The sequence below is a fragment of the Lepus europaeus genome, chromosome 16, assembly GCF_033115175.1.
Source record: "Lepus europaeus isolate LE1 chromosome 16, mLepTim1.pri, whole genome shotgun sequence".
Taxonomy (NCBI): domain Eukaryota; kingdom Metazoa; phylum Chordata; class Mammalia; order Lagomorpha; family Leporidae; genus Lepus; species Lepus europaeus.
The window spans coordinates 26,559,945-26,581,633 of NC_084842.1; the positions used below are offsets into that span (position 1 = coordinate 26,559,945).

At 48.6% G+C, this 21,689-nt stretch overlaps 1 protein-coding gene across 3 annotated transcripts in view; it reads left to right on the plus strand.

Annotated features, from left to right (window-relative positions):
• The first annotated feature begins 1,234 nt into the window (after positions 1-1,234).
• IRF2 (interferon regulatory factor 2) overlaps positions 1,235-21,689 on the plus strand; it is a 96,433-nt gene continuing 75,978 nt past the window's right edge. The window contains exons 1-3 of one of the 3 annotated variants that reach the window (XM_062213431.1): positions 1,235-1,459; positions 1,618-1,707; positions 1,851-2,082. In XM_062213431.1, coding sequence (XP_062069415.1) covers positions 1,851-2,082 — 232 coding nt within the window. In that variant the 5' untranslated portion in view covers positions 1,235-1,459; positions 1,618-1,707. The remainder of the gene's footprint in view (positions 1,460-1,617; positions 1,708-1,850; positions 2,083-21,689) is intronic. The other 2 variants (XM_062213433.1, XM_062213432.1) reach the window with 2 other exon arrangements.

Here is a 21,689-nt window from a genome sequence, read left to right on the forward strand (position 1 = left end):
ACCAAAGAGAGAGAGAGATCTGGGTCCCAGGGCGGGTGAAGAGTGACAACTCTCCTACGGTTTGTGTGTCTGCCCCTATGGGGGTCATGGATATACAAATTAAGAAAGTGAGGGTCTGGGTCGCTGTGACAGAGGGGACAATGAATAATGTGCATATGTGAGATCCACTGAAGTCCATAGCCACAAAAAACGGGACACTAGATCCTCCGCTCCTGCCCCACCACACGTGCATATCCCGACACTTTTCTTTATCCAGTGCACATAATCCAATGCTTCTGTGACAAAGACAGGTGCTGGAGTTTATTATTACTTTTGGAAATAATTCGAGAAGAAATAGCTAGAGAGGGACGAGCCGTTTGCCGAAGCCCCACGTGGGGGGAGGCGGCTCTAATCGGTGTGCGCCTATCCTCTCCTATGCAAGTGATCAGAAAGGAGTGGGTCCCGAGTGCTGGGAGTTTGGGCTAAGAGGTGGCGGCTGAGGCGCCTGTATTCTATTCTCCCATTTATCCCCGGCCTGGAAACCTGAGGCCGAGGGTGCTCAGCGGGTGAACTCAAGAGGCCAGATAAGAAAGCATCCAGTCTCTGCCCAGGCCCAGACCCCGGCCACGACACCTTTGAGGAGCAGCGACTCCCACGCTCGCCAGCCTCCCCACGGGGCGCCGGGGATGCCGACTTTTCACATCACCGCCCCGCGTTCGCTCCTTCGAGGTGGGCAGTGCCACACTCTGCTGCCCCACAGCAACCGGCTCCCGCCCTCCCGTCCCCGCGCCCCGCACGCTGCCCGCCTCGGCTCCCCCTCCTCAGAGCTCCAGGCGACCCCGAGGACGCGCAGGGCCCGCACCTGCCGGTCCTCGCTCCCTCGCCAGCCTGCACCAGCTTCTGACCTGACTCCCCCTCACTCCAGCCCCACAAACCCGCGCCCCACCCGGGGCCCTCACGCGCGTGCGGCTGCGGGGAGGACGCGAGCGCCCCTGCGCGCGAGCAGCCAGACTCACGCGCGGCCGCCCGTGGCTCCCGCGACGTGGGGAAGTGAAAATGAAATCGACTTTTCCGAGAAACGATGAAAGCAGCGCCGCGAGCCAATGAGCGGCGGCGGCGAACTTCCGCGGCCCGGCCGCTCGCGCCCGCCCTCGGCCGCCGCCTCCCGGTCGCACCAGGCCGAGACAAACACTGGGGAGGAAGGGCGGAGGAGGCGGGCGGAGGGAGGCGGGCGAGGGCGCGCGGCGGCGGCGGCGGCGGCGGCGGCGGGGGGCGGGGGGATTTCCAGCCGCGGCGCTTCGCAGTTTCCTCTCCTTGTTTTGCTTTCGATCTGGACTGTTCTCAGGCCAGCCGGGGAGTAACTTTTAGTTTTGCTCCCGCGATTATTCAACTGACGGGCTTTCGTTTCCATTTCCCACACCCTAGCAACACTTAGCCCTTGCGGGATTGCACGGCTAGCGTGAAAAAGCACACGGAGAAGGTAACATTTTTTTTTTTTTTTTGCCAGATAATAGTTGTGACGGTGCGTGTGTGTGTGTGTGTGTGTGTTTCTCTCGAGGGCTTGTTGACGGGGCCGGGGGGTGGGGGCTGTGCGTGTGCGTGTGCGTGTCCTGATGCTTTTGACACGATGTTTTGCAGACGGAAAATGCCGGGGTTCTTAAAAATTAAGGCCGGTTTGTGGAGGATCACTCGGCGCAATTGTGGATCGTCTGGTTTTAGGGGAAGCAGGTTCGGCTGTTCTGCTGCTGTTGCTACTGGGGTGCTGAGGCTGCAAGGAGGAGGAGGTGGAGGAGGAGGAGGAGGAGGAGGAGGAGGTAGAGAGGGAGGAGGAGGAGGTTGCTGGAGGTTTAATTTCACTTTTGGATTTGCAGATGCGAAGAGGTGGCTCCACGGACCCAGAGCTGTTCCGTGTGATTCCGTACCTCAGGTGTCGTGTGCCGGGGTGCGGGTCCGCTGGAGCCGGGCCTCATGGAAAACCCAAACTGTCGTGTCTGCGTGTGCGTGTGTGTGTGTTTACAAGCCGCGGCCGCCAGCAGACCCGAAGGCGGGGAGCAGGTCCTCCTCGGTGCCGGCGGCGGCGCCTCTCCCGCGGCAGCCGCCAGGGTAAATAAGCGGGCACCCGCCGTCCGCCAGCTGCCCGCGCCCCAGAGACTGCAAACTTGGAAGGGGCGCCCCGCGGCTGAGCCGGGGGGCTCGCCCACCCGCCCGGCACCGGGCAAGGGTCGCGGGCGTCGGGCGGCAGCGTCCGGAGCGCGAGGCTGGGCGCCGGGCCTGGCCGCCGCGCCGGGCTTCCTGGGGGCCGGGCCGCCGCCGCTCGGCAGGGACGCCGCGTCCTCCTTCCCGCCGGCCAGTGCCCGGGGGGCCCGGGGGCTTTGTCGCTGCACTTGTCCCGGCGCGCGAGACGGGAGGGCGCCGCGCGGACGGGTCGTCTGCCCCGGCCGCGGCCTAGCGCCGGGCGCCTCCGGGCCCCCGCCGGCGCCCCCGGCCGGCCTCGCGCGCTGGGCCTGACCCGCCTCGGCTGCGGAGCGGGCGAGGTGGGGGCAGGGAGCCTCCGGGGACCGAGCGGCGCCCGGCAGGGCAGGCGCGAGGGCCGGCGTCCCCTGAGGGGGGCTTGGGGCGCGGCGGCGGCGGCGGGGTGGGGACGGGAATGCCCGCCCCGCGCCCTCCGACCCCGCCGTGGGCGCCGGGTGACACTCGCCCGCCGGCCGAACATGGTTGGTGCAAAGCCGCGGCCGCCACTTCCTCTCCGCCTCGCCCACCGAGCGATGCCGGCCGCAGCCAATCGCGGCGCCCGGCCGCTCCCGGCGGCACGGGCCGGGGGCTGGCACCCGCCGGGGGCCCCCGGGAAGCCTGTCCAAGTTCACAGGGTGTCGCCGGCAACTCCCGCCCTCCCCGGAACGCCGCGGCATCACCCGCTGGCCCCGGGGCATTCGCCACCCGTACCCGCGTGTCCCCTCCGGAGAGGGAAAGGGACGGAGGCCGGCCGCCCGACCGGGGCTTGAGCCGCGCGTTTCGGCACCGCAGGGGCGCCGGGGGCGGCCGGCAGGACCCGCCGGGCCGACTGTGCATGTAGCGGGCTTCTAACCCCACAGTGTTTGAAACTTGGGGGCTTACTGCCCGCTCCCCGGTCTGCAGCCTTCTCCCTCCGGTCCTTGGCTGTGGAATTAGAAAATGCAGCCCTTCTAAAAGGAGGAGAAGTGCCGGCCTTCGCCTTCTGCCCTTGGCCGCCCCGCGGCTGTGATTCGGTCTGCTTTTGATGAACGGCCAGGGAGGGTGGAGGATACTTACGTTTCCTGTTGTGGATTTTCAGGAATCATCGGGGGTGCAGTCCTGCGTGCAGGCGGTGATTGGTTTTCAGATGCGCCGCGGGCACCCCTTGCACTTAGCAGCCTGCACGTTTTGGTGCTCCAGGGCAGGTGCAGACGGGGGTCTGGTATCAGCCGACAGGGGCGGATGGTCTTGGTGTTAGACAGATGCCAGCTCCATTGCCAGGGCCCCATCGGTGATCCCGTTGGACTTCATCACACACACGGATTCAGGGGGCCCTGATTTTCCCGGAATGATCCCTTCATTCATGGGGTTGGGGGGGGGGAATAGAAATCTAAAAAATCCTGGGAAAACTTTGTCTTCCCTAAGGAAACCTCAGTAGATGGAATTTTTAGCATTTAAACTAACACCTTTAGATTGTGACCTTGGAACATCTATTGATTAGTGTGGCAAAGTCCAGAATTTCACTGTAATTAGCGAATGATTATCATTTATAACAGCCTGTTGGGTAGGAATGAGATTTTGGCCTCTTGGACGGGAGAATTCTCGTGCATTGTTATGAATTGTAACTGCTCCTTTAAATTAAACACGTACATATTTCATTCTCAAGGAGTCGTATTTTTCCTGTTGACCTTCAAAAGTTAGAGACAGTTCCACATATTTCAGACTTACTCACCTGTACAATGTCATCTTCATCAAAAGGAAGGGTCTGGAAGCAAATTATGGCAAACAAATGGTTGCCGTCAAGAACTGACAGCTCTAGGAGCTGTGGCCCTACTTTTTCTCTTACCCTGCTCTCTGAAATACTTTATTAGGCAAATATTTAATATACCAGTGCTAAAGATGTTTAGACTCAGTAGTGGAAAATTTGAGGCTTTAGATTTTCAACATCTGATGTGCCTCGGTTTTCACAAGGACATTGTATTTCTTTTCCTTGCATTACCTAGTATGCGATCTGTTGTTCTTAGAGCATTTTCAGATAATTTCCTTTAGTTAGTGAACAGACCACTGAACTCTGAATGGGGTATCTGTTTCAGAGCAAAAGGTCTTAAAGTAAACCAGAGAATTGACTCCTACATTTCATACATACTTGAAGGATTTGGACTGTGTGTCAGACGCAGTGGTAGGCTCTGGATTGAGCCGAGAACAAGACACACATCGTGTTTATCCTCTAGGGTGGCTTGCATTCTAGTTGATGAGCTGACAATAAATAAAAACTAAATATAGACATCGCCGTTGGGAGTTGGTTTTATGAAAGGTAATGTTACTGAAGTGTGTCATGGGGCTGTGTAGGGACACAGTTCAGACACTGTTAGTTACAGCAGTCTGCAAATGTGTAAGGCATTCACGTTGAACACATCAGATTCTGTGACTGTGGAAAAGCTAAGGGTACCACAACTGGAGTGAACACTTTGTCTCAGAATTTCCGGTGAGCAGGGATTTTCAGGAAAGGATTTGACTTCTGAGGATATGTATATAGTGATAAGGAACTAAACATGCCTGTAACTATGTTACGTGAACTATTAAGACAATACTAAGCAATTAAATTATTGTCAGTGAATTTTTTCCCATCAGAAGAAAAGTTAGGTGGTATCCATGGTGACTAATTGATATGGAACTAGCAGCGATTGGACCAGTGTATTTTCCTTCCTTATATCAGATGAAAAAAAAAAAAAAAATCCCAGACCCTGTGTTTTATTCGGAATCTTCTTCGCCATTGTGTCAGACTCCCCAGTTCATTATCTGTTATTACAGATATGCCCTTAGCTGATTTCAGTAGTCAGCTATAGCATACTATGTTGTTTTTGCTGAACCAAGTGTAACAGGGGAACTGGTTTACCAGCGTGTGTAGAATACTCACTGTTTGCCCAAAAGTGTATTTGTAACACTATACAGATGAAAAATATGTAATAGCATATGATAAAATTAATAGAACCATATGACAAAACATAAAAATGCACAAAATAATAAGTAAAAGTGTTGTGAAACCGCGGTGATTAAAAGTAATAAAAAGGTTTCCTTTCACCTGTAAGTGACACCATATTCCTTCTCACACAGGGGTTGGAGGTCAGGACTTCCGCCTCTGTCTGCCTTACTTTTAAAGGCCTGAATGTGAGCGATATTGAGTGTAGTGTCAGCTTAATGACCAATGGGCTGAGTCAGAGACGGGCTCTGCTGGTTGGGAGTAGCTGGTTTGGTGAAACCCCCATTTGGCAGACCAGAATGACAATGTATGTAGAGGGTCCGAATTTAACCCTGAAGACAGTGTGTATCTTCTATAAAGCACCAAGGGGAACATACAACCAGGAAATGCAGCCCACAGGTGCCTGGTGTGGGGCGCTCAGAGGCTCTCTGGATTCAGTGTGAGAGCAGGTGTGTAGCCTCTAGCTTTTTGTCTGCGGGGACCCTATAACATGAGGTTCTCCCTCCCAGGCTCCATTTTTTTTTTTTTTAATTTTTTAAAGATTGATTTATTTGTCTGAAAGGCAGAGCTACAGAAGCAGAGGCAGAGAGATATAGAGAGGTCTTCTATCCGCTGGTTCACTCCCCAACTGGCTGCAACAGCTGGAGCTGTGCGGATCTGAAGCCAGGAGCCAAGAACTTCTACATCTCCCATGTGGGTGCAGGGGGCCGAGAACCTGGACCATCTTCTACTGCTTTCCCAGGCCATAGCAGAGAGCAGGATCAGAAGTGGAGCAGTCGGGACCCAAACCGGTGCCCATATGGGATGCCAGCATTGCAGGCGGTGACCCAACCACTACAGCACAGCACCAGCCCCTTCAAGCTCTATCTTTTGACCAACTTGCTGAAACTAGATCATGTTTATTGGGAAGACGCTGCAAGCCTATCTTTAATTGCTCAAATGCATATGACTTTTGTTCAGAAATGACTGACTGGAGAAGACTAGTATCATCACCTCTGGTTAATTTCATTGCAGCCAAAAGTGGAGAAGCTTGTCCTGCTGGACTGCCTGGGCAGCATTACGAGGGGTCTTCAAAACATTCATGGCAAATGAAATTAAGCACAACTTTTATTTTTGTGCAGAACATTTTTTTGAAGTCGATGCTTACAGGCATTGTCAAAGAATTCATGAAAACTGCATTGTGAAAAAGTTACACGTGGATTTTGAACATTTTTTTGTGCTCAGATAAGCATCTTTAAGTCCATTTTCCTCCTTGTATGTTAGATAACCTGACAGTCTTGTTAGGCTTCCTGAGGATACTCCTTCAGTAACTGCAAGTTCTGGTTACCCAGGGACCCAATGCAATAATTTTGAATCAATATTGTTGTTGCTAATAATAGATGTCACTCATGCAATTATTTTGGTAAATGAGCACAGCCAATTTGCTGTTCTTTATTTATTCAGTGTTTGTTGACAACCAGCTATGAACAAGGCTGTGTAGTGCAAGGTGCGTGAACGTGGAGACTTTTAAGTCTCCAATCACTTCTTCCCCTTTAGGACCATGTTTTCACATCTGTGAAATGGGACTATAGTTGTGTCACCCTTAGGGGATGGGACATATGTGTATTATCGAAGTCGTCTTCAAGAAGGGAGCTTTTTAGAAACCAGGCAGGGAGACTGGCTGCAGCCCCTTCCGCTCCTGGCCCCTGTCTCCCCCACAGTGGCCCTCTTACCACTGTGTGCTGCAGCAGCCGGGTCTCCAGCTCTCAGGTGCAAGGGTCAAAGCTAATGACAAGAACCCCCGAATCAATGATCTCCTGCCAATACCAACTCTTTGATCTTCTCCTCTGCCCAGAGGCCGGGCGACACAGGCAAGCGAGCAGACAGAAGCTGTCCCCACATTTTTAACAGCACTCTGAAGGAGGCCTGTGATCATTCTCTGCTGGCTCTGCCTGTGTTGACCTTGTCATTCAAAATGGTGTTCATGTTGTAGTTGTGACACTTTGAATTTTCTAGGTGGTGGAGGCAAGAAGGAGTTGGTTTTGTGAGTTTGTGTCTTTGTCCAGGAAGGCCATGGAGAGTTAGGGGGTTTTTGGTGGTGCTCTGTTTCTGCTTCGGCTTATTGTTCCCTTTATCAGTTTAGTATTCAGCTCCGATAAGCAAGGACTAGAGCTGTGCAAAGAATGTCTCCATGTGAGAAACAGGAGGGTTATGCGGTTTTTTTTTTTTTTTTTTGATGATGAATTTTAAACATTTTTATCTCAAGGGCATGACCAATGGAATTCAACAAAATATCTTAATTTAGAATTTTATGAGCTGAAAGCCTGTCCAGTTTTCGTTAACCATGGCTTAGTGCTAACTACTTACTGTGATTTTCATAAAAAATTTCTTTTCAGGCATGCCTGGTAATCTGTTGCTGTCCGTGTAACAGCATTGGATGCTTGCACACTTAATGGGATCAAAGGAAAGATGAGCTTACATTTGCATTTGTCCTTACTGCATTCAAGAATGCTAGGTTTTTGGAGGATCCAGAGTACTTTGTGGATAGAACATGGCGTACTAGACTCATAAGCTTAAAATCCTGTTGACTTTGCCATCTCATGAGGCTGCCATTTTAAGTGAGAAGAAACTGCATACTAATTGCTGTGTTTCAAGCAATATGTAATATGTCATTTTTGAGTTTTGTTTTTGTTGTTATTTTCCTTGCCCTAGATTTATTTGAAACAGATGAAAAAAATTAGTGGTGAGCAGAGACTGTCCTAACACCTAGAAATGGTGTTGGGGTGCAATGGTGGTGGCGTGAGGAAGGGTGAGTAGGAGTGTGTTGGAAGATGGGAGTTAGGGATGAATGATGAAACGAGAAATCCAGGTGGCGAGCAGAATACAGCCTGTATAATTCTTGAGTGGGAGAGAAAAAAAGCAGTGATCAAACAGGTAGATTTTTCTGTCTCTGTGCAAATGTCCCTGATGGAGTTTTGGAAGTGGAGGGAGCAGGTTGGTAGTTAATGAGGTGTAGCACAAGGACCCCTCGAAGTACTAGAAGAGCATCACCTTTTGACTTTGTAGGTAGAACTTTTTATCCTGGCTTTACACAAACCCGGAGTTGTGAGAAGCAGTCGCTAGGGCATGCCTGAAGTGACCTCGGTGGTCCACCAGGGTATACACTTTGGGGAAGGGGCATTCATTCACACTGTGTGAGACCCCCGACTCAGTCTGAAATTGCCTTTCAGGCAACTGTGAGCCCGTAGAGAAAGAGACCTGTGGATAACATTTATCAGAAATACTGCCGCAGCGCTTTCGGGGCTCCCTCCCGTCCCCCTTGCTGGTCTTCCTCAGTGCTCTTCATGTGTGTCAGGTCCTGGGAGGTAGAGATGGACTCAGCACAGTGGATGGGCCAGTCCTGTGCTTCCCTGAAGAATGGGTGGTCCAAGTCAGAACTGAGCAGTGAGTGCCACAGCTGCGGATTCCACACTGTGTGCTGTATTGGGATTGTGAATCGAAATAAAATTTCTGGAAGTCAACTTGGTAATTTTGCTTCCAGGAACCTATATACCTGCAGTAGCCAGAGATGCAAACAAAGATTTATAGACAGGGATGTTGATTGAATTAGCTTTGTTATGTGAAAACTTGGAAACAACCTAACTACCCAGCAATAGGAATGCATTTAAATGAATTACGGCACATCCAGACAGGGTATCGGTAGTTTATGTAATTCATGTTTTTGAGTAGCATTTAATTATGGGAATATGTTGATATATGTTGGTTGGGTGGGGGCAAAGAGTAAATTGTCTTCCAAGTTTATTTAAAAACGTATGTGTGTATTTGTTTATCAAGACTGAAACAAAACTGGAAGAAATCATAGCATTTTGTTGGTGGGAGTGTGGATTTTTATTTATTTATTTATTGACAGGCAGAGTGGACAGTGAGAGAGAGAGACAGAGAGAAAGGTCTTCCTTTTGCCATTGGTTCACCCTCCAATGACCGCCGCGGTAGGCGCGCTGCGGCCGGGGCACCGCGCTGATCCGATGGCAGGAGCCAGGTGCTTCTCCTGGTCTCCCATGGGGTGCAGGGCCCAAGCATTTGGGCCATCCTCCACTGCACTCCCTGGCCACAGCAGAGAGCTGGCCTGGAAGAGGGGCAACCGGGACAGGATCGATGCCCCGACCGGGACTAGAACCCGGTGTGCCGGCGCCGCAAGGTGGAGGATTAGCCTAGTGAGCCGCGGCGCCGGCCAATTTTTATTTTTTATTTCTTCTGAAACACTTGTGTTTTTTCCAAATTTAAGACAATGGGTGTGATGACTCTTGTAATTTCAAGGCAGCTGTAAATACAAGGTTACGAAAAGCAACTTCAGTGTTGCCTTGAGGGTATCCAGCGTGGACTCAGCCATTGGCACCAGGCTGTAGAATCAGGATTTCCTTGGTCAGCACTGTCGTCCTGGTGCAGCTCTTAAGAGTTGAAGACTCTCTGGGGCTGATGTTGTGACGCAGCGGGTTAACGCCCCTGGCCTGAAGCGCCGGCACCCCATATGGGCGCCAGTTCTAGTCCCAGCTGCTCCTCTTCCCATCCAGCTCTCTGCTATGGCCTGGGAAAACAGTAGAAGATGGTCCAAGTCCTTGGGCCCCTGCACCCACATGGGAGTCCTGGAAGAAGCTCCTGGATCCTGGCTTTGGTTCGGCACAGCTCTGGCCGTTGCAGCCAATTGGGGAGTGAACCATCGGATGGAAGACTTCTCTCTCTGCCTCTCCTCTCTCTGTGTGTAATTCTGACTTTCAAATAAATAAAAAAGAGTTGAAGACTCTGGATTGGCGGCTCCGTGGTGAGCTTGGGCTCTGCTTGCTTTGCCAAGAACTGTGATGGGTCTGAGATACACCACACTTCACACTTGAGCTCTGCTTGCATTGCCAAGAACTGTGCAGGGTCTGGGATACACCACACTTCACCATTACACACCCCCCAAATGAGAGGACTGCAGAGCACAGAGCAGCAGGGGAGGAGCAAAGTTTACAACCAGGTCAGCCGCCAGGGTGAGGCTGCCGCATTGCGCACCTGTATGCTGTGAAAACAGGTGGACCCCGGCTGTGGGCTACACTTTGCAGGGCAGTTGTCCCCCTCCCACCCCCACAGGTGAGAGAAAAAAACAAAGACAAAAACTTAGCTCTATAGTGTTGGGATGGAAAGGATCCAGGGTTCTCATCCCAGCCTTCCAGAACAACCTAGGGATGTCTCCAAGGTCTGACCTTCATCCCTTTTGAAATATAAACATCCAAGGGGATAAGATTTTTCTAGCACCTTTGGAATGTAGCTAGTGGCCCTCATCTGGGCTGTAACAATTTGGTCCTTTTGAAGAGATAAGAGGTTTAAATATTTTTTTGGGTAAGAGCAATTAATTTAGAAAAAAGGCTACCAGTCTCATTTCCATGGTATATGAAGAAAGAAATGTAAGGAAGATGAAAGCAAACGTTCCCTGTCGTTATGTCCAATGCATCCCCCCCCCCCCCCCCCGGCCTTTTGTTTTGGCGATATTTATTTCCATGTCTCTGGATGCCAGGGCAAGTTTTATTTTTCTCCCACACCTACCATGTCCCCTGTTGGAGAATGACTTAATCCATGTTACCTCTGAATTTGCAGTTGAATAAGACTCCAAATCTCTAGTTTTTATCTGGAAAACAATACTAGAAGAGTTTTGTTTCCTGGATGAATATGGAGACATTCTTGGACTGATAGGTAACAAGGGTTGGGTGTAGTTCTTATAATTTCAGAGGTCAAATGTGGAAGCACAGTCATAAAGAAGAGTATTGATTAGGACAATATTGTCCAACACAAATATAATGTGACTCACCTGTATACCTTTAATTTTCTAGTAGCCACATTAGCAAAGTAAAAAGCAAGTGGAATTAATTTTAGTAGCATATTTCCTTTAATGTATCCAATATATTATTATTTTAATATATTGTATGAAAATACTAATGAGAGTGGGTCCAGTGGACCAGTGGATTAAGCCGTCACCTGTCGAGGCCTGGGCTGCTCCACTTCCTATTCCTTTCCTGCTAATGCTCCTGGGAAAGCAGCAGAAGATGGCCCAAGTGCTTGGACCCCTGCCACCCATGTGAGAGAACCGGATAGAGTTCCAGGCTCCTGGCTGCAGCCTGACCTAGCCCCTGCCACTGTGGTCATTTGGGGAGTAAAGCAGCAAATGGAAGATCCTCCCTCCCTCCCTCCCTTCCTCCCTCCCTCTCTCCCTCTCTCTCTCTCTCTCTGCCTTTCAAATAAATAAATCTTTAAACAAATACTAATGAGATATTTGATATTGTTGCTTCATACTGAGTCCTTGAGATTCAGATTCTTACTGAGGCCTTGATGGCATGGCTTAACTCAGTGTCACCATCTTTCTTGTGCTCCATAGACACATGTAACTGGTGGCCGCCATATTAGTTGATGTAGGATTGGGAAATGAAGCCACGCAGGAAGAGAACTGCAGGGAAAGTCTTCATACAGGGACTCAACTTAAAAGAACTGAAGGGAAGTCAAGTCAGAGTAGTTGTCTTGCATCTCCTTGTGCCTCTCTCCACAAACCACACCTGATCTCTTCAGCCTAAAACAACCAAGTGCGCTGAATTTTTACGGAAGCAGCACATTGGCTGTGCCATTCGTGTGGCTGGTAGCCCTGCCCATCTGGAGTGATGTTTTCTAGCCTCTCAGACTGCTAGGAAAATCATTAGTTAACTTGGGTTTTTCCATTTCTGTCACCTATGTGGTAAGGTATTTGAGAGTTGGTAAGGTATTTGCTTGTGTTGGTTCTTTGCTTTCCCCACCAGGACTTGATATGCAGCAGTAATAACTGGGTAAATATTTGTTTATTTGACTTTCAGCTGTAAAGCAAAGGTTATAGCTTGTAAGGCTGAGTCCCAGCTCAGGTGGAATGGCATGGATCTGCTTTATGTTAGAAACCTGCTGGTATATATAGCACATAAACATTGGAGCTTGTCACTTTGCACTAGGATTTGTCACATTATATTAGGATTCAACACCCAGAAAGCGAAACGTTTTTAGTGTTTCTCCCTTGTACCCAGACCTTTAAAAAAATGTTTGCTGTGCATTCCTTTGACAATTTCCAACAAGGATACTAATACTTTCTCCTTCATTTAAATAAGCTATATTTGGTGGTAAACTGAAGATATGTTTTTTAGGAGCTGTTACTTTCTATGTGGGTCCCTTATTAATAGTAATTTTGTTATTAGCAAACACTTTCAACCCATAAAACATATGCAGTAAAATTCTTTTGAAATCAAGTACAGTATTTCACAGTTGCCTTCGTTTGTTCTCTGTGGCTGTAATTGCTAGGTTGAAGCATCAGACTTATCCACAGAACCAAGGCAATTTGTTTTTACTGAAGCCTACCTAAGAACTGCTTAGGTGGCTTTTCTCTACAAGATTAAATGCAACCTTCACAGAATCATGTTAGCAGGGCCAGCAGCTAGAAAAATAAAGACTAAACCAAACCTTCAGCAGCAAAATTCCCAGCTGCTCAGTGGGTCAGAGCTTTCCCGATTGCCTTCTTCCAATAAAAACACTGTAGATTAGTTTTAAGTGAATTCTCGTAGGTTTGGGGATTTGCAACTGACAGAAAAATAGAAAAGTATAATCTCACTTTAAAATCATAATCCTAAAGGCAAATCTTTATTGACTGTTTCTGGGATGTTGGGATTTGGTCATATGGGAAAACTCCACTCATGGGCACTGTTCTGCTGACCTTTAGAGTTGAGGTCCTCAAAGGAGAGCAGAATGAGAGGGCACGCCTAGGGATGTGGGGTGTTCTGGGGCTCCCCACTCTTCTCTCCACCTGGAATGCCACTGCACTGCCTCTTCCACTTTTGGGTGTGGTCTTACAGATGATTTGTGAAGTCAAATGAATGAGAAATGTTGCAGCAGAGGCTCTATTTCTCATACAGGTGCCTGTCACGCATCACAGCTGCGCTGGGCTTTTCTAGAAAGTTAGCTTGCAGTTTGGTGATGCAGTAGAGACAGGTGCTCCCCCGAAACAGTCAGCTCTTTTGATCATTCCTTGTCATGTGTTTAATGGTGTTTTGTTCAGTACTATCTCTGCTATGAAGAGCGAGGTATAGAAAGGAAGAAAAGAAGGTCGGCCTTGAGTTAGCTAGGTGGGTTGATGATCTGCATTCCGTGTGGTTAGCAGCCCAATTCATCCCAATGTAGAGAATAGAATCAAGTGGCGAAGATGGTTTTAGGGATCTGTGATTCCTTCCTACGACTCTTGCTTTCACAGGCCATGAGGATGTTCTCAGGGGAAGCCATAGTGCTAGTGGGACAGATTTTTGGCCAACTGTGCACCTTTGATTTTTAAAAAGCTGATTTTAATAGATTGTAAAATAGGCATAAAACAACATGTTTTGTTACTGTTGGTGTTCCCCAGCAGTCTTCCATGTTCAGTTTGGTGTGTAGAGCTGTTGTCTAATGCCCCTTGTCATTCCGGAAAGCTACAGTGGCTAAGTCCTGATGGCTATCTCCACTCTGCCTCTCTTTCCCCCAGGGTAGACACTGTACCTGGCAGAGTGCTTAATGAACCTTGCCCTGGGGGGTTGTGCGGGGAGAACCTGGCTCTTGCCTGGGTAAGAGAGGTTTTCTTCCCTGAGAGTTCAGGACCATGAAGAGGAATTAGCCTTTATTTAATTGGCAGATGTGTGTGTGTGTGTGTGTGTCCACAGCAAATACATCCAGTTGCCTGGAGTTAGACAATGATTATCATCCACAAGAGGACTGAAATAAATGGTGACAGCAAGCGGTGAATTCATAAATGCATGTTGAGTCATTTTTCTATTGTAGTAAAGTTTGCATAACACAGTTTAGCCTTGTAATCATCTGTAAACCTGCAATTCAGTGGAGTTAAGCGCAGTCACAATATTCTGCAGCCATCACCGCTGTCCTTTTCCAGAACGTTTCCATCATCTCGAGCAGAAACTCCATACACAAACAGTGACCGTTCCCCCAGCACTCTGCTTGCTGTCTCTGTGAAGTTATCCTCTCCGAGTGCCCTGTGCAGGTGGAATCCCGTAGTGCCTGTCCTTTGTTGTCTGACTTGTTTCACTTAGCAGAAGGCTTTCCAGGTTTATCTGTGATGTAGCAGGCACCAGAATGTCATTGCTCTTTAAGACTGAACACTATTCCCACGTGGCTTATCCCATGCCTCTGTTGGTGGCCACTGAAGTTGTTCCATTTGGGTAGTGTGGGTACCGCTGCTGTGGATATTGGTTTAAGACCCTCTTTCGGAGCCCTTGCTTTCAATTCTTTAAATCGAGTGGAATTGCTGGTAATTCCATGTGCCACACTCTGAAGAACCACTACAGTGTTTTCCAGAGTGCCTGTACCTTTTTACACTCTCACCAACCAGTGCACAGGGGCTCTCCACCCCTTTTTCTCTCCACCCTTACTCACAGATATGTATTTTAAGTAAGAGCCATCCTGCTGGGTGTGAAGTGGTATCTCATGGTTTTGATGTGCATTTCCCTAATAGTCAACGATGCTGAGCATTTTTGTGCGTGTGATTCTCGGTCGTTTGTGTAGCCTTGTGGCAGAAATGTCTATTCAAGCCCTTTGTCTGTCTTTGAGTTGTTTGTTGCTGAGCTGTGGGATCAAGTCATTCTTATTGCGGTTTTGAAAATGATATACTAGTATGGTCTGCCAGACTAACCAAGCCTCTCCCTCGTGACAGTACGTGGTGACAGTACGTGGCGCATGTGGCACAAGACCATCTTCAAAATTTTGAAATGTTGTAAAGCTGGTAAAACACACATTGGGGAATTCGGGTATGCTGGAATGGTGACTGGAAATCAGATAGAACTACATACCCTTTTATAGAGTGCTAGAAGTAAGTTTCCCCGCAATTATTATCTGCCCTTCATTTCTTTGTGCTGGAGAAATCCAGCCATCTTCCAGATTCTGCCAACAGGTTAAGGATGTAGTGTGAGGATACTTCAAAAATTCTTGGAAGAATGGAATTCAAGATAAGTTTAGTTTGATGCAAAAAATTTTTGAAATCCATGCAGTTTTTTTCATAATACTCATCTTTATGAACCTGTTGAAGACCACTTGCATGCATGAATTTCAAAAATTTTTTTGCACCAGAATAAGCTTATATCTTAATTCCATTTTCCACAAACTTTTTGAAGTACCATTGTGCATTTTGTTGAACTACAAATTAAATACCCTTTTTTCCTGTTGTATTTAAATCCTGAAATTTCTGGTTACGAGAGTAACAGTGCTTGAATGGGGTAACTTCCTTACTTGAGACTCATGAAAAAAGAAAAAAAAAAAACTGTGGTATTTCAGGGAAAATGTAAATAAAAGCTTCGGAATAATATTTGAGAGCTAAAGAATTTAAACGTAATCCATTCAGTAATGGTTCAGTGTTACTACTTGAGCTGGGGGGAAAAATGATGGCTGTGATAACTTTTGTTAAGTAAGCTGATTAAAAGCATTGTGTGTGTACTGTGAATTAACGACAGAGAGAGAGCCCATTTATTTCTGCCTACAAGCGCTGTGGTAGATGAAGAAGTTCAGTAAACTATCCGAATTGTGTGGTAGGAAATTTACTGTTGGTTGGTTTGTGTGTTGTGCTCAGATTAAAACTCTCCATCCCTGTGAAGAGTTGGTCTTCACGAGTAGCAGTAGCAGGGCCTGACGGGGCAGCATTTGGGTTAGGAGCAGAGTGAGTTGGAGATGGTTGGGAGCAAGAATCTCTGTGTTTGGCATGAGGCAGAGGGGTCAGAGGAGCTGTGAAAACTCTCCTTCCCCTGCAGGCTTCGTGCGAAGGTTCAAAAACACCCTTAAAATTAGTCATTTGTTTCACACCACGAGAACCAATGTGATAGTGATGAAATTAAAATGAAGACTCTTTTCTGCAGACAAAAATTTTCAGTGAAACTCTCAGAGAAATGAATTCCGTCAACAGACGGTTTTGAACAGCTGCATGTGAAGACGTGAGATTGCACATTTCTGACCTGTGTTCTCAAAGCACTGATTGTTCAGGTAGAGAGACAGCAGGTCCATAAGGGTGCGCGCTAACAGGGAGAATGAAATACGGGCTGAATAGAAACAAAGCGAGCAAAGGCTGAGGAAGGAGCCCCGCTCTCTCTGGGGCCAGACTAAAGAAACTGGGCTGTGCTTCATCACCAGCTTCTGGAAGGAGGGATCGGGGAAAGCTGGTGGCAGGGTGATGAGCAGGGCACTTAGAGGCGAAGGAACAGCGAGAGCACAGGCATAAAGGGTTCAGCGCTCCTGGCTCCACGGAGAACTCTCTGTTGCCACTGGAGCAAATAGATCCAGGGAGGAGCATCAGGGCCAGTTCCTGGTAGCTGCAGGTATCTTTTCCAGGGCGTGTGTTCCTGTCTTTCTTAGTAAAGAACAGCTTTGTTTTGAGAACAGAGCAACTATTTTTGGTAAGGTTATTAAGGTTCTGGAACATTCCCCATCCCTCTTATTATCATTTCAGAAAATGATAGATTGTGACTGTTAGCAGCTGTGTGTCACAGCTGTGCACCTGATACGTGTGAGAGGGGATGCAGGGAGTGCATGTGCAGTCATTAGACACAGTGGGTGTTGCAGAAAACACTCGATTGTGCTTTGGACAATAATCAAGCCTGTCTTGAGGTACCTTAATGCGTATTTTTTTTTTTTTTAGGTTTATTTACTTATTTGAAGGAGTTACAGCAAGAGAGGGGAAGGTGGGGGGAGAGAGAGAGAGAGAGAGAGATCTTCCATCTACTAGTTCACTCTCCAAATTACCACAGTGGCCTAAACTGGGCCAGGCTACAGCCAGGAGCCCAAGCACTTGGACCATCCTCTGCTTTCCAAGGTGTATTAGCAGGGAGCTGGATTGGAAGTGGAACAGCCGGGACTCCCAGCAGGCCCCCATATGGGATGCCAGCGTTGCAGGTGGCAGCTTTACCCCCTGCACCAAGCACCGGCCCCTAGGTACTTTCAAATACTTCTAAAAAAAGGGATGCATAGGTACAAACATATTTTTGTACTAATTTGCTTATTTTGATTTAGTTTATTAAGAGAGTGAAATGATTATGAAGAGGTTTCTATTACTCAAATGAGGAGGAGATCAAGACAGTTGTAACTCAGGTGAGAAACGCAAGTGAGAGAACCAAGTGGAGGGCAGGGCGCCCTGACACAGTGCTGGCCCGGCCAAGCGTTCTCAGAATGGGCCTTTTTATTGATTCCAAGAAGGATTTGACTCCTCCTGCCCAGTACAAGGGCTCTTCCTGAGGTTCTTGGATTTGTGCCCCCGGAAAACCAGGGAGGAGCTGAGTGGACAGCTCAGATTCAGGTCGAACCTAGAGAGACTCCTGATGCCAGAGGTAGCCCGCCTTATTGGCTGTACCCAACTGAAGTTCCCTCCTCCCACTGGCCCACCACAGTGTGAATGAAGTGAAGGCCCTGCCAGCCTTGGTCCACGAGTTGCCGGGACAGCATTCACTGGGTACTGGTTGGACTCTCCACTTCACTGTCGGGTTGGGGTTTAAAGGTCTTATTCAAAGGCCCTGGAGGTTTCTGGTTGTTCAGTGTGTCACAGTCTACCCTCCCGTTAGACGGAGCTGCCAGTTTGAACGGACTGTAGGTGTTGGAGGGCAGTGCAGTGTTCCTGCCAGGGCTGGGCAGCAGGACTCAGGAGTTCCGTCCAGGTTGGTTGAATTCAGTTGCAGCTGGAACAGTTGCAGCTCTAGGTTATTTCCTGTCCAGACACACGCCCTGCCGTGGCGCCGTGGAGCTGACAGGGTCCGTGTGCTATGTTTCTGGAGGAAGGACCAGACAGCAGGTGGAAGGCACATCAGGCACGTTGGTGTTTCCCCTCATCGGCCAACGGGGACTCTCATTAAGGCGCCAGGACAAACAGCTGTCTGTTACCTACCAGCCTCAGTCAGGCCTTCCAGCTGCTTCTCCACCACATCCCGATGTTTCCTCTGTGGCGCAACGGCTCCCTGTACTAGTACTCTGTCTTGGCCATGCTCTTCCTCTCATTCGGATCGTTTTTCCTTTCTTTGCACCTGAGGCTCCCTGTCTTTTCAGGTCTGTGCAGAAGCGCCCTCTGTTTTGGGGCTTTCCAGGTCCTCTCTCTCCTGGACCTCCTGTGTATAGTACAGTAAAACTCCTTCCTGAACCTCCACCTGTACGGAATGCAGGGGCACGTTCTTGGGAGGTGAATTAAATGATGGGGTGAGCCGATGCAGAGATTTAACCAAGGACCAGTTATCTTAAATGCCCGTGTTCAGTTATCCCCGGATGCGCTGGGTGTGTAGACGCGCCATCACCAGCTTGTTCAGCCCTGCTTGCTTCTCTGGCGGCACCTTCAGGACACGATGCCTTGTCTTACGGTCGATCCACCACTTCCACCATTGCAGTGGAGGCTCCTTGAGGACAGTGCTGGTGTCTTCCTCATCCTTGGGTCCCCCACAGGGCCTTTTGTAGGGCTTGACTCAGTAAGGTTTGATTGAACGAAATGTTGAATAAATGTAACTCGGTGGGGGATGGTGTTGGGGTGTAGTGGGTTAAGCTGCTGCCTTAGACACTGGCATCCCCTATGAGTGCCATTCAAGTCCTGGCTGCTCCACTTACGATTCAGCTTCTTGCTAATGTGCCTGGGAAAGCAGAGGAAGATGACCCAAATGATTGGACCCTTGTCACCCATGTGGGAGAACAAGTGGAGATCTAGGCTTCCTGGCTTTGGCCTGGCCCAGCCCTAGCCATTGTGGCCATTTAGGGAAATGAAAGATCTCTTTCTCTCCGTCTCCCTCTCTCTATCACTATTTGGCCTTTCAAACAAGTAAATCTTTAAAATATATAATTCAAAAATTTGCTAACACTTAGTGATTCATCTGCAAAAATGTCATGAAAACAGTAAAAAAAATTTGTTTTGAAGTTGCATGCTCTTTGCAGTCACTTTGTTCCCCTTGCCACTTGTTCATACTAAGTTGACCCATCACCACGTACAGCTGTTATTGCCTCGCTCTCCTCTGTAGGTGCTCTGGAGGCATTCCTGTCCTTTATCAATAAGTGTTCCATATGTATCATTTTGTGCAAGGCACCGTGCTTCATGTTTCAGGATGTTCAAAGGTGAGTCAGGTGGCGTTCCTGCCCACAAGGACTTTTCACAGAGATAAGCCCATTTTCAAGGATATGGAGCTGTGAACCCTGGTTTCTTTAGGAAGGCAAAGGAATCTGTGGGAGAAGAGGTTAGAGAGGTGGGGTGGGGGTGAATTATGGTGGCCAGGAGACCAGATTTTACTGACTAGGCGCTGTGGAGCCGCTGGAGGATTTTGAGCAGGTGATAAGCCGTTTGGGAAAGTTAGCTAATGTGCTTCAGCTCCAGAAGCGGGCCCTGGATACCAGTTAGCTCCTTGTGGAATAATCCGGCTTTGTCCTGTCTGTTATTAGGGAAAGCACTGACTCTACTGCTTGACATTTCTTTGGGGGAGTCACAGGGGAGCCCAGTGAAACCTCATCCTGTACACTTCCTCCTCATTTAAGTTACCCTTTATTTTTTTCTACTATTGCTCTGCCAAGTTGTTGTTAAGAGATTTGTTTTGAGTAGAGGAAACTAGTTTGGAGAAGTTATAGGCTGTGAGCGGTGAGGTTCAAATCCAGGTGTACTTGACACCCAACCTGAGCTCTCTTCCACTATCCTAGGCTTCAACAGAGAGGGAGAAAGAAATTGTGGTCCTGGCAGAGAGGGGGAAATGGTGACACTAAAATGGATATCAGATCCAACTTCTAGCTGCCATTTGGAAATTGTTGAGAGGCATTTAAGTATCATAAAAACACTTAAATCCTGTGCCTTACAGGGAGGGACATTCTTGCTTTGGGGTTATTTCTGTGGTGAGAGTGGGTAGCAATTTCAGTCTCTTTTTTAGTTGAAATTCGTTGGCAATCAGGAGTTTATCCTGGGAATAGAAACAGACTGGTGAAAAAACTGTGGAGTAGAAGTTTATAATTGTATGTTGGATCTTGACCTGGTTTTGACATAAAGAGTTGAACTGGATGTCTCTATGATAAAAATAATAAATAGTAACTAATAGGTAACTTCTATTGAGGGGTGAATCACATGGAAAAGTGGCTGTGAGGAGGATCAGTCTGTGGTTGGGGGGGGCACTGATTCTCCAGGGGAAAAGACAACACCTTTCAAAGTCTGCCTTTGCCAGGGCAGGTGGCCTTCAGGGAAAACGCTGGTCTTCAGGATAGCCAACAAGTGACGGATTTGAAATCAGATGGTAGCAGTTTCGCCACTTTATTATGCAAGTAGGTTTTCCTAGGCTCCAGTATCCTGGCCCTTCTAAGAATCTCTGTTACTTGACATTCCAGGGTTAAGTTCTCTCTGTGTGAGTCTTTCTGTTATCCACTGGAGCGTCTGGCCTTTTCCTACACGCACCACCTTGTTGACATTTTAACATATGGTCCCCGATTTACTGTGGTTCGACATGATGCTATTTCGACTTTACTGCGGTGTGAAAGCAGTAAGCATTGGGTAGAAGCTGCGTTTTGCATTTTGCACTTTGATCATTTTGCCCTTGTGATGCTGGGCAGCTCCTTGCCAGCCCTGAGATGAGGAGGGGAAAGAGCCCCTACTCCATAGTGTGCTGTGTGGCCGGGGGCTTTTGGCTACAAGTATTCCATAAATGACATGAGCCAGTCTTTATGACAAAACAGACTTTGTGTTAGATGGCTTTGGCCACGTGTGGACCCCTGTAAGCCTCCGAGCATGTGTAAGGCAGGCTGTGCTAGGCTGGGGTGTTTGGTAGGTTAGGTGTATTAAATGCATGTTCCACTTGCGAGGGTTTACTGGATGTGACCCCGTTGTGAGTCCAGAAGCATCTTCCTGCTACTCCCTGTTATTCACGAGGACTAAAAAGTCTTTCCTTGGGCCGGCGCCATGGCTCACTAGGTTAATCCTCTGCCTGCGGTGCCAGCATCCCATATGGGTGCCGGTTCTGTCCCAGTTGCTCCTCTTCCAGTTCAGCTCTCTGCTGTGGCCCGGGAGGGCAGTGGAGGGTGGCCCAGGTGCTTGGGCCCCTGCACCCTCATAGGAGACCAGGAGGAGGCTCCTGGCTCCTGGCTTTGGATCGGCACAGCACCGGCCGTTGAGGCCATTTGGGGGGTGAACCAATGGAAGGAAGACCTTTCTCTCTGTCTCTCTCTCACTGTCTATAACTCTAACTGTCAAATAAAAAAACAAAACAAAGTGGCTGCATCATTTAAAAAAAAATAAGTCTTTCCTTGACTTTCGTGTTGCTGACTTCGGTGGATGTCTCAAGGACTCCCACCCTTTTGTTCCCCCAGAAAGAGGGGCAGTCTCAAAGGAGCTCCTTGCATAACTCCCAGAAGTTAAGTCTCTGGCTGTCAGAGATGGCTTCCCGCCCCCACTGCAGAGGCATTGTGCGGAGGACATGCTGATTAAGGGAAAAACAGGGTCGCTTCATTTCCCATTTCCCATATGGAAGAAGGTTTGAAAATGCAGTATGAG